This window comes from Diabrotica undecimpunctata, chromosome 2 (genome assembly GCF_040954645.1).
Source record: "Diabrotica undecimpunctata isolate CICGRU chromosome 2, icDiaUnde3, whole genome shotgun sequence".
Classification (NCBI taxonomy): Eukaryota; Metazoa; Arthropoda; class Insecta; order Coleoptera; family Chrysomelidae; genus Diabrotica; species Diabrotica undecimpunctata.
The window spans coordinates 146,003,020-146,015,424 of record NC_092804.1 but is presented as its reverse complement, the minus strand read 5'-3'; the positions used below and the strand labels follow the sequence as shown (position 1 = coordinate 146,015,424).

Sequence of the window (12,405 nt, the reverse complement as noted above, 5' to 3'; positions counted from 1 at the left end):
TATAACTCATTGCAGAACTTGCAGAACGTGACTTTGCCATAAAAATATTTTTCTGCTTAATATGTGTTCGTGTTTGTGATATATTTAAGTTACGTTTTATATTTCTTTTTTATATACTATGTATTTTTTTAACTTGCTACAAACAATATTTGTATTTGTTAAGTAGTTAAATAAATAAACTCTAACTCTAACTTACTTTTTAATTTGATATGGACCCATCCATTTGACGTGGTCTATTCAACAGCGACGCATTGCTCTTACAATCGCTTATTATATTGATGGCCAAAAAAAAATGGAATAATAATGAGCTAAGACAATCAAGTTATCAACTGAAAAATTTGCTTGCATTATCTAGGGTATTTCCAGCGTTGTGTGATTATTATAAACATAAAAGAAGATTGTCAAAAGCTTCTAAATTCTACCAAAAATGCAATACCCAAAATACAATAAACACATCTGATAATAAAATAGCCAATAATTTTAACATGTTTTCTAAAAGTGTTTCTTTAGAAACAATTGCGACCAACAAAGCTTTTTTTACATACATTTGTAACACTGCTTTGGATAACCATCTTCTTCTTCATCCGTTGCACTACATTAGAATTAAACGAATTATTAAACCAAAAACTAAAAAACCAAAAATCTCAAGGCTTTAATGAAATTCCTGGGTTTTACTAAAATTTTTTTTTATAATTGTGTTTAAATGGCGGCTTTCCAGATTATACAGTGTGACCCATTTAGATTGGAAACACCTCTATAAAACTTGAAGTTGTTAACCGATTTTAATAAAATTTTTTTTAATGTCATGTAATAAAAGGTCTATTGCGGGACAAAATATGAAATATTTAGTTACATTTTCAGGGCATTCTACGATACTTTTTCTTCGTCGAAAATGGAGAATTTATATTAGCGATTTTTTTATTAAAAAAATGTCTACGCCACTAGATTTAGAGTGGCTTCAAATAGCTATGACAAAAATTTCATTAAAATATATTTATTAATAACGAAGTTATGACAACTTAAAATTTTAAAACTCACTAAGCTACGAGTCAAAAAAGAACACCCTGTATCAACAGATAACCATAAAACTAATTATTTTTCAAATAATTTTAATAATAAACCACTACTAGCCAAAAAATGTTTAAAATAGCATAAAAATTTAATGCAAGTAACGCACTTATACATTATTATTAACCTTATATGCTACAACTTAAATCTCAGTTGCCATGACAACGATATTACTGTTTGACATTATTTGTGTCATACAAATTTCAGTGCTAGCATCAATTTATGCATAATATCTGCAACAATATTTACTTCAAATTATTTTAATAATATTTTGTGTCATGGCTGCAAGATTAAGTTTGAGAGAAAAAATTGAAATTATACGTCTTTTGGGAGATAACGATAGAAGTGCCAGGGAAGTTTGTACAATATTTAATGACAGACATGTGGATCGTCCTAATATTAGCTGCGGTACGGTAAACAAAATAAATAGAATATTTATTGCACATGGTGCAGTATCAAAACTAATTTTTTTAAAATAACCCGTTACAAAGAAGAAGAGAAAATGATCAAATCATTTTAGATCATTTCAGAAATAACCCTAATGCCAGTTTAAGTGATACCAGTTTATATTTGAATGTGCCTCGAGAGAGTATTCGGCGATGTCTTAAGGTAAATAATATTAAACCTTTCAAACCAAAATTGTTTATGGGCCCAAGGGGAATATTTAAACAATATAAATTTTCTAAAAAACGTGTTGTTTACCGACGAAGCCACTTTCACTACAAATGGAGTAGTATCATCACAGAATTGTCGCTATTGGACAGCAGATAATCCCCATTGGGTAATAAACTGTAAAAGCTAGTATTCTCAAAAAATCAATGTCTGGTGTGGTATACTGAACGAGCGAGTTATTGGTCCTTTCTTTTTTGAAGAAAACTTGAACTCACAGAACTTTTTAGAATTTTTAAACACCGACTTGTGGGATGCTATTCATGAGCTCCCAATTGATGAACGATTAAATTTGTATATTCAGTTAGATGGGTGTTCTGTTCATTACGCCAGAACCGTGAAGCAATGGCTAAATAAAAATTTTCCGAACCGTTGGATAGACCGGGGTAGTCCGTTGATATATTGGCCACCCAGATCTCCAGATCTTACAATTTTAGACTTCTTTCTCTGGGGAGTTATCAAACAAAAGTTTACCAAACCTGTGCAAGAGACGTAAACGAACTTCGTGCAAGAATTCGACAGGCATGTGCAGAAATTACTCCCCAACAACTAAGAAATGTAATTAGAAATATTCATAAACGCTACGACAAATGTATCCAATTAGATGGTGGATTGGTAGAGGCAACTAGGATTTAAACTAAAATTATGTTTCCATGTTCTGTTAATACAGAGTGTTTTTTTTAACGTTAATACAGAGTGTTTTTTTTTTCTTAGTGAGTTTTAAAATTTTAATTTGTCATAAGTTTGTTATTAATAAATATATCTTAATGAAATTTTTGTCATAGCTATTTGGAGCTACTCTAAATCCAGTGGCGTAGAAATTTTTTTAATAAAAAAATTGCTAATACAAATTCTCCATTTCCGACGAAGAAAAAGTATCGTAGAATGCCCTGAAAATTTAACTAAATATTTCATATTTTGTCCCGCAATAGACATTTTATTACATAACATTAAAAAAAAATTGGTTAAAATCAGTTAACAACTTCAAATTTTATAGAGGTGTTTCCAATCTAAATGGGTCACACTGTATGAAAACTGGAACTTTGCTAACAATTCATAAAATGGTCAAAGTCTCCTTTAGAGAGTCAGACTATTTAAGTGGTGGCTATAAAGCAGCTAGTCTGATTTGAAAACTTGCTATTTAATTTAATTGAGTTACTGCGAACTGAAAAAAATACGTCCAAATTAATATTTTCATTATAATTATCGCCGAATTATAGTAAAACAACATTAAAATATTTTGTATTTCAATATTTTGAAAAGGAGTAGAAAAACTACGGGTAGAACCTACACATGTTTAGGTAATATATTAGACATACTATTTTCTTCACTTACTTTAAAATAAAAGCCAATTTATATTTAAATATTCATCGCGTTATTTCAAAAGAATATGTGCTATATTATTATTATAAAATACAGTCTAAGAATCTCCATACTAGTTGTAGTATCGTACAATAATTTCCCATACAAAATTTCCACGTAACTTTTAACATCTCATGATTTTTTATTGCTACCCTTTGTGCTGATACATTTCAGTTCGAAAACAAAAGCTAGTGTCAAGTGTAAAAGCACATGCCACCAATCCGTCTTGTTATTCTCCAGTCATTTTTTTCTCTGATTAATATTCCTGACGTTTCGTCTGCAACTGCGACACACAATATCAAAGGAGATGTGGAAACGAATGCAGATGTGAGCTCCTGTCGTTCTATGGTACCGTGTCATCTTCATTCCACGTGGAAAACAGAGAAAAATAAATTTGAATCGTAATACTATATTTACTTAAAAGAACTAATTACATTGCTCGAGCTATCCTACTGCTACATACAACATTGAAAAAGTTTACCACTTTAAAATTTTACAGTAATTTTACTAATTTCACCTAATCGTTCTCTTCACATGTCGTGGTTTATTCGTCGCAGTTCATAGCGTTGCGTTGTCTTTTAGCAGCAGTCCGTTTAGAACGACTACGTACGACCGTCATATTCAATTAAAAATCCTAATTATTCCTGTCTACACTTGGTCTAAAGGATTAGCTTTAGCTTGCTCTAGCATATGGTCTAAAACGAAGAATTTACTATGGAGCAGAAGTAAATAATTATTTATTAAAAACGATGCAAATTCTTTTTCTTCTATCTTTTGTTTCGAATGGTTTGCTTTTACTTTATACTTAAAAGCAAATGCTCCGTTTTTATTCATGAGATTCAATTTTTTTTTGCGTTATAAATGTGTGCTTTTTCTTTTTCTAAACAGTACCATTATCACCGGTTAATTTGATGCAGAAAGCCTTCTGCATCAAATTAACCTAAAATTAATCATAAATAAACAGATATTAATCTATCTGTGTGTTTTAATAAATTAGAATTAGAGAGTTAAAGAAAATATTTTAGTATAATAAACACTGAAGAAGAATCCCTTTTTGTTTTTCTTTAATTTGTTTTTATTATGATTTTCGTTTCTATATTACTTGTTTATAGTAAATGTAAATGGCTTTTAACATGGTTCCATTCAAGAAGATATTCACTTTCAGATACCCATTTTTGAAAGTCGAAGTGACGCAAAAGACAATTTTTTCGGATCTCTGTTTATCGCTGGATCATTTCTTATTCCCGAAGTATGTGTATTCTTTGCCAATAAGCTTTTTAGAGGAAATCGAGTAGCAAAGATTTCTACAGATGATCTGGATGCATTTGCTTCCCCAAATTATCACGCGTTGGTAGACGTAGGTATAGGATTTCGAGGTAAGCCATTGATATAATTATTATAAATAAAGTTAAAAAATTCCTTATGAAGACTGAAATTTAACCAATAATGTAGTTTCTAGTATAGTAATAGGTACTAATTTTTAAGGTTAAATTAGGCACTACAAAGTGTTATTTTTATTTAATTAGCAATGAAAGTTTTATGACATTTCAGAACAAGACAGAGGTATGAGATGAGATCGCTATTAACGATATTTTTTTTTTATTTTAATTAGAATCTCGATTATTAGCATATTGGATTTATTTGATGAAATTAATGAAAGCATTTGACAGAGTAAATATATAAAACGGTAGAAAATAATATAAAACGATAACTCGTTGGTGTTAAAATGGAAAAAATAATTATTCTCAGAAAATAATTTAACATTTTGAAGAAATAGAAATTCAATATATTATAATCATTTTACAGAAACAATTAAATCAATAATGAAATAATCCTAACCAAGGGAACGAATAGTTTCTCAGAAAAAAAAATAAAACAAGGAGAACAATTCACCCATAATTACTTGGCAATGAAAAGTAAAAACAAATTATATTCCTTGCTAAATATATCTAAATATGGAATAAATAGTTGGACAGTATTAAAGAGAATACAGATGCAAATAATTTTCCAACCAAACAAGTCCGTTCAGGGAAGAAGAAAAAAACTACAAAGCAAATATTATGGATAACACATAGTCTTGCCATAAATATTGATAAAAGGTATTTAAATAAAAAAAAAATTTAAATATTTGTTAATTAAATTAAAAATAAAATAAATTAAAATAGTTGATTTGAAAAATTTTTACACAATTTATTACTAATATAATAAACTACAAACTACAAAAGAATTGTTCAAAACGGCCGCGATTTGTCTGAATACAGGGCTGAAGTCTGTTAGGCTATCCATAGGCGAATTGTCCATAACTTCTACCAGCCCTGTTTCAATGACTCTTGATTATATCTATGTCTAGTCAAGCAGATTAAGATCTGGGCTAGCTAAGGGCAAATATTCACTACTAATAAATTCTTGTATATGATTTTTAAGTCACTGTTGAGTTGCTTTCGCTTTATGCGCAGGTTTATAGTCTTTTTTTTATATCCATGGTCTATTTTGGAACATGTGTGTTTTAGAAACTCCATTACATTTGTTCACATGTCTGGCTGATAATTCCTCGCCTCTGTCTTAACGCCCTTTTCACAAAAATGTAAAAAAGTGACGCCAGCATAGGATGTTCCCCGCAAAACCATCATTGAGGCAGGAAAATGTCCTAGTTTGATCCTTTGCACCAGTTCGCAGATTTCTTTGGATGACCGTGCATAAAATATATCATTTTGCTTATTGAAAGTTTTCTCCCTGATATTTTTTTGTCTGTAAAGAGGATTTCTTTGTAACGCGCTTTACGGTTTAACGACAATAGGCATCTTGAGTATTTTCCTATTTTGTTTTAATCCAACGATAAGGTATTGCCTTGTTTGTCGATTGAAAACCCCAAGCCCCAAGTCTTGTTTGATAATGAAACCCATGGTTTCGGCGCAAGACCTATTTCCCGAACAATACTTTTTTGTTTTCCGGCAGGATTTTTGGTAATTTTTTACTTAATAGCATTAACTGTGGCGTACAAGCCACGCAAGGCGGGGGATATTTTACGCTTACTTACTTCTTCAGCATCCAAAACCAGTTTCACAGTACAATACACAAAAACACGCTTAATATTTAACGGTTTTAGTAATTAAAAATGTAAGTTCTTTCTATTCCACACTTATAAAAAGCAATGACAGCAATACGATTCTCTTTGTCTGTACACTCCATCAGTGGCGCACCCAGAATTTGCCTGATGGGAAGGTTTCTAAATTTTTTTATGTTACCTCCATGTTGGGTCCCCAAAATTTGGGTTTTAGTTTAATTTAAAGTACTAAAGGTAGCAGTGCCAAATATTCAGGTATCTATTATCCTGCCTACCAACTAAAACCACCCTCTCTTACTTGTGCACAGTTGACTGTCGCATGTTACTCCGAAAGTGAGGTGACCGCTGTAAGGCTGACGACATTTTTGGAACACACCATTCCCTTATCTAGATATTATCTACATTCAGCAGTGACCATACACACAATTGAACATTGACATTATTGTTTGTAAGGTAAGTGAGCCAAATATTGCCACCTTACCATTTGGTTCTAAATAAATTTTACACTTTTATTAATAAATGAGAACAAATTTGAGTAGTAGTAAAGAAATGTATTTTCTTTAACAATATATTTTAATTATATCAAAACTCTAAATAAGGAATACTTTTTTATTGAAGTTGCGAATGGCAATATTAGGATTATAGATCTCCTATTATTGCCACCCATGTGAATATTGGGCACTGCAGAACTACAGTTAACAGTAACACATTTTTCTAAAAAAAAAATAAAGGCAATTAAATAATATAAACGTAACAAACATTTCTGATAAACATAACTTAGGAACAGTGAGAGCAAGTAAACTTTACTTTGTCATTTTTAGTCAGTCCTACACAGGCCTCGTGAATATAACGATAGCAATCTATGTACAAGCGTATATCTTCTTTACTGCAGATGTTACAAAGAAAACAATACCAAGATTATTCATTACTTGATAATTTTTGTTGTACTGCTCGTTGCTTTTTTCACAACTTTGATTGGATTATTCAATTTTGGTATTAGTGCTAACGAATCTTTGGTAACTGATGGGCTTCACTGTTTAACCCTCTCCAGCGTCGATACTATCTGTAATACGGGGGTGGCACTATTCAGAACAGTGGCAATATTTAGCGCACCTACCTTATTTTGAGAACGAATTCCGAACTGGAGATTCAAACAGCAACAAACTTATTTTAACCTTTAATTGTGGCTTATTTACATTAAAATAGTAATTAGATCGTGTCTCTTTCGTTGGTCCGGTTGATGTTTCTCTTGTTTTTCTTTCTTTTAATTACAGTTCGAATGTAATTGTGAACACTATTCTATCCTTCCGTACTTCCCGTCATCTTCACGATCATCTCTCTTACAGTTACAGGGTTCATACATATTTCTTTATACATTCTGTTTCTCTCCATTGTACATCTATTACACTCCAGTATTGTGTGAGTAACAATGTCGGAATATTCGCAGTATAGGCATTTATCTGTATCTGTCTTTCTGAACCTATGAAGATACGTCCTAAAACAGACAATCTAACCAGTCTCGGAATCAGCATCTTAGTCCACTGGGCAACATCTTCCTTGTTATTCCACTCTTCTTGCCATCTTTCCATTGATCTTTCCCGTTCTTCTTTTTTTTATAGCTGTTGTCAAATGCTCTCTTCTCTCATAGAGATGTCTCTTTTCTACTGCTAACACATACAGAAGAACACAACCTGTGATAACCCACAAGGCCGCCGCAGCTCCAGTCCTGTAGGCACATGGTACTCGCAACAGACTCGTTCTGTCTACTTTTGTCATGATCCTAATATTAGGTATCTACATCTAAATATAATGAAAAATATTATTAATTATTGTGTATTTATACAATAATTATTGTATTCTACATATTTAAAGTGGTAATTTAATTATTAAATTAGCGCTTTGGATTTTTTGTATTGTGTGTGAAGGTTATATTTTCCTACTATTCTTTATATATTTTTTACTTTATATGCCCTGGGGGAAGAGGTATAACCCCCAAACCCTGAGTGCACCACAGCACTCTATCAAGACTGGAATGTTTTGGCCCGTTTATATCGTAATGTCAACAGTCAGTAATGATAACATAACTTTTAGCTACGTTTAGTTTATCAGCCGTACAAGCCACGTTTACACCTGTATCAATATTTTTGGTATATTCAAAGAAAACATCAATGTGGTAAATGATGTCTGATTGGACATAATATACCAAATTTTAAAAATGCATACAACCAGGTAATCACATAAAATTTCTTTTGGTAATAAGCTCGTCTTCTTTATTTCCGCGGTTCGTACAAATGAACCTAAAGCTAAAACTCAACAGTCTTTCGGGTTGAACCGCGTCGATTATCATTGCGCCGAGCTTTCGACATCCTCTTTGATGTCTTCTTCATCAGGGCTTCCGAGGTCTCAGTCTCCCGAGCGTCTAGACACACACACACACACACACATATATATATATATATATATATATATATATATATATATATATATATACATATATATATATATATATATATATATATATATATATGTATATATATATATATATATATATATATATATATATATATATACATATATATATATATATATATATATATATATATATATATATATATATATATATATATATATACACTCAGGTGCAAAAAAATCGATCCATTCCTTATTTCTTATTTATTTGAAGTTGTATAATTTTAGAGACATTAAATTACGTATGTAAATTTAGGTGTACCCTCGTATACGAGAAATAAAATAATATTTTTAATATTGCTTTTTATATTTCTTAAAACAAATTGGTATTTCAGGTTTTTGTCAAAAAGGGTCTGAAGCAAGTAGATATTATTTATTGAATGTTGTTTTTAATTCAACAACCATACTAGTGTAGTGATTTTATTTTCAAAACGTGCTACATTTTTATTTAATTATCATTCCCAAATGTCTCTAACTCCGACAGATGCTGCAAGGGTGGTGACTTTAGTTCAAGATGGTCGTAGCCAATATTATGCAGCTGAAATGTTGGGTGTTAGTCGATCTTCGGTTCAAAGAGCAGTTCGGCGTTTTATCGACACCGGTAACTTCACAAGAAGACCAGGATCAGGTCGTAGAAGGGTAACATCCGAAAGAGATGATCGATTTCTGGTCTCATCATGTTTGAGAAATCGGCATATAACTTCAGTTGAACTGGCAAATCGTCTGAGCGAAGTGAGAAATGTGGATGTTAGCAGATGGACAGTTCGTCGACGACTTGTAGAAGGTAATTTATTATCCAGAAGGCCAGCCATATCTCCAATACTATCCATAGAACATCGCAGAGCTCGCCTTGCTTTTGCAAGAGAACATGAAAACTGGAGTGATGCAGATTGGAGCAATGTATTGTTCTCAGATGAGTCCAGATTTTGTCTAAGGTCACCAGACGGCTGAGAAAGAGTTTGGAGAAGACACGGAGAGCGATATTTTCAATGTAATATTGCGGTAAGAATAAGTTATCGGGGGGGGGGCTCTGTTATGGTTTGGGCTGGTATCAGTTCAGAAGCCCATACTGATTTAGTTATTGTAGATAGAGGTGCTATGACTGCCGCAAGATACATAACAAGTATTTTAAATCAGCATGTGGTATCTTTTGCTCCTTTCATTGGACCTAATTTTATTTTTATGGACGACAACGCGCGTCCTCACCGTGCTAGAATCGTCAACCAATATATAGAGGAGGTGGGAATTGTCCGTATGAACTGGCCAGCTTGCAGTCCCGATCTCAATCCCATAGAACATCTATGGGATATGATGGGAAGACGTCTTCGAGCACGAGTACCGCGTCCAAACAACTTGGCTGAACTTACAGCGGCTCTTCAAGAAATATGGGACCAATTGGATCAATTTGATATCCAGAGGTTAATTACCTCAATGCCTAGACGTGTACAGGCTGTTATAAGGGTCCGAGGGGGAAACACTAGATATTAATTACTTATCAATGTTTTTCTTAATTTCAGAAAGTTTTGAATATTCTTGTATTTTTGAGTTTTGGCGTATGTCTCTATAAATAAATGATTTTTTTGGATAATCTGTAAAAATTATTTTAATCTAACATATACTTTTACATATATACCTGATTTAAAACTAATATCTTCAAACGTTTTCTTTTTTCAGCAAATAATACCCATGGATCGATTTTTTTGCACCTGAGTGTATATATATATATATATATATATATATATATATATATATATATATATATATATAAGGATGAATAGCAAAATTAAGTATATATATATTTTATTGGACTAGGTACATCGATTGACTTTTTTTTTCAGTGTATGATCACTATATAAAGAAGATTGATGTATGCAAAAAATTCACCGTTTTTACAGGATTAAATCCAAACGTAGCAGTTCTCGAATTCTTCCCAACCATCACTGCTGAAATGGTAATGTAATACTTTTAAAAATTAGCAAATAAATTCTTTTAAACCCTTTATTATTAACTGTTGTATCAAATCGTATACAGCAAATTCCGCTTTAATATCATCAGTATCAAAAAAGATAGTAGTTTGTATACGTTTTAAAATATGAACATCAAAACAGTAGTATGTAATGAATAGAGAGCAGAATATATGCAAAGTGAGATGCATATATTGCATATTTTTGCTCATTTGAAACAACATTGCATATTTAAGCTAAATACGATTTATTTTGCATATTTCAAAAATAAATTATAAAAAAGTTTTAAATTTTCCTCTCTTAGCTGGAATTTTATAACTTGAATATGAACGAGCTCATTATCTATCCGAACTTCCGCATTATTACCTGAATTTAGTAATGATGGGGTTTCCAAGAAAAATATTATGAAACTATAGAAGATGATGAGCCTTAGTAGTAACCCTAGGCACCAGGTACTCCGGAGTTCGGTTTTGATGGCATATTCGTGTTCATGGACCCCAAAAATCTGGTCCTTAATATACTGATATTGATAAGTTTTCATAAAATTATGGCCCCAAAAATTGCATGCACTTTTGGATTATTTTATGTACGATAAATGCACGATTCCATTATATTCTTAATGATGGCAAATTTTATAGTCCGTTGGTATTTGAGTGTACGTGTAGGCTCTCTATACTGATGGTGAGAGTAAAGACATTTTCTCTTCCTAATTTGGCATTAAAGTCTTGCTGCTATTTTCACATAATTCTTTGGGCACTTATAATACTCCCGTTCCAGTGCCTAATAGAACATGCCTTTTTCATCGCCCCCCTTACATTATCAAAATCATGGTTTTGCCCTCTTTATATTTAAACTGCTTTCAATAAAGTCTCGTTATAATATAATATTATACAATTTTATATAAATTTTTTTTATTAAAGTCTCAATAATTGCTATGTTATTCTTAGGTTACTGTTTTATTACTATTATTTTAATAGATATACGAATATCTACATACATTCGGGAAAAAACAAATTTGTATCTCGGAGATTCTATTCTCGTGCACGTAACAATATGTCGTAACCCTTGCCATTAATATTGATTACTTTAGCGACGTAATGTCGGACAGTCTTTTTGGTAGAAAATCGTACAAGAACATAGTCATTCTTACAACGTCTTGATTCATAGGCTTTCTTCAGAATTTTCTTGTTCAATCTGTTCCTCGATATCAGTTAACTAACCAGAACTCGAAAAATTGTAAGAATTGTTAGATTGTTCAGAGTCCTCCAGATGACTATCTCAATTACATTTTGTTTAACTGACACTTGTTTTTCATCTCTAAGGCCAATTTTTTTAATCTTTCTTTTGTATTTGGGTTTTCCTTGTTTTTACCTCTTTCTTCAAATTCTTTTTCTATTTGAGCTTTTTCAGAGGTGTCCGTTAAAATCCGTGTTTCCCACATTTCTTCTAGCTTTCTTTTTACGTAAAAGAGCTTTCGGAAATGGTCTTATAACCTTGGGGCTTACAAATGCACTTGGATTATTTTGCGAAGTATGAGGGTTAGCCAAAAGTAAATTTTCTGTAACCCGTAAAACTTAAGATGGATCTGGCCGGCCTGTAATTTCCGCACTGGTAAAATCACTGTCTGTAAATTCAGCTGGATTGTATGGACAAATACCAGTATGTGAAAACCCACCTATGATATTGGCAGGTTTAAAAGCGCAAACGTAAGCACAAGTTCAGGTATTTCTTTTAAGGATGTCAACTGTGCAGGATTGTTAACCATCCAGTTATCGGCTGCTTCATTATTAAATCTTTTAAATAGCTCAA

General features: G+C 31.9%; 1 protein-coding gene across 1 annotated transcript in view; it reads left to right on the top strand.

The window, feature by feature from the left end:
- LOC140435019 (60 kDa lysophospholipase) overlaps window positions 1-12,405 on the top strand; it is a 70,757-nt gene that overhangs the window by 51,147 nt on the left and 7,205 nt on the right. Inside the window, exons 6-7 of the mRNA XM_072523680.1 lie at window positions 4,265-4,475; window positions 10,471-10,588. Coding sequence (XP_072379781.1) covers window positions 4,265-4,475; window positions 10,471-10,588 — 329 coding nt within the window. The remainder of the gene's footprint in view (window positions 1-4,264; window positions 4,476-10,470; window positions 10,589-12,405) is intronic.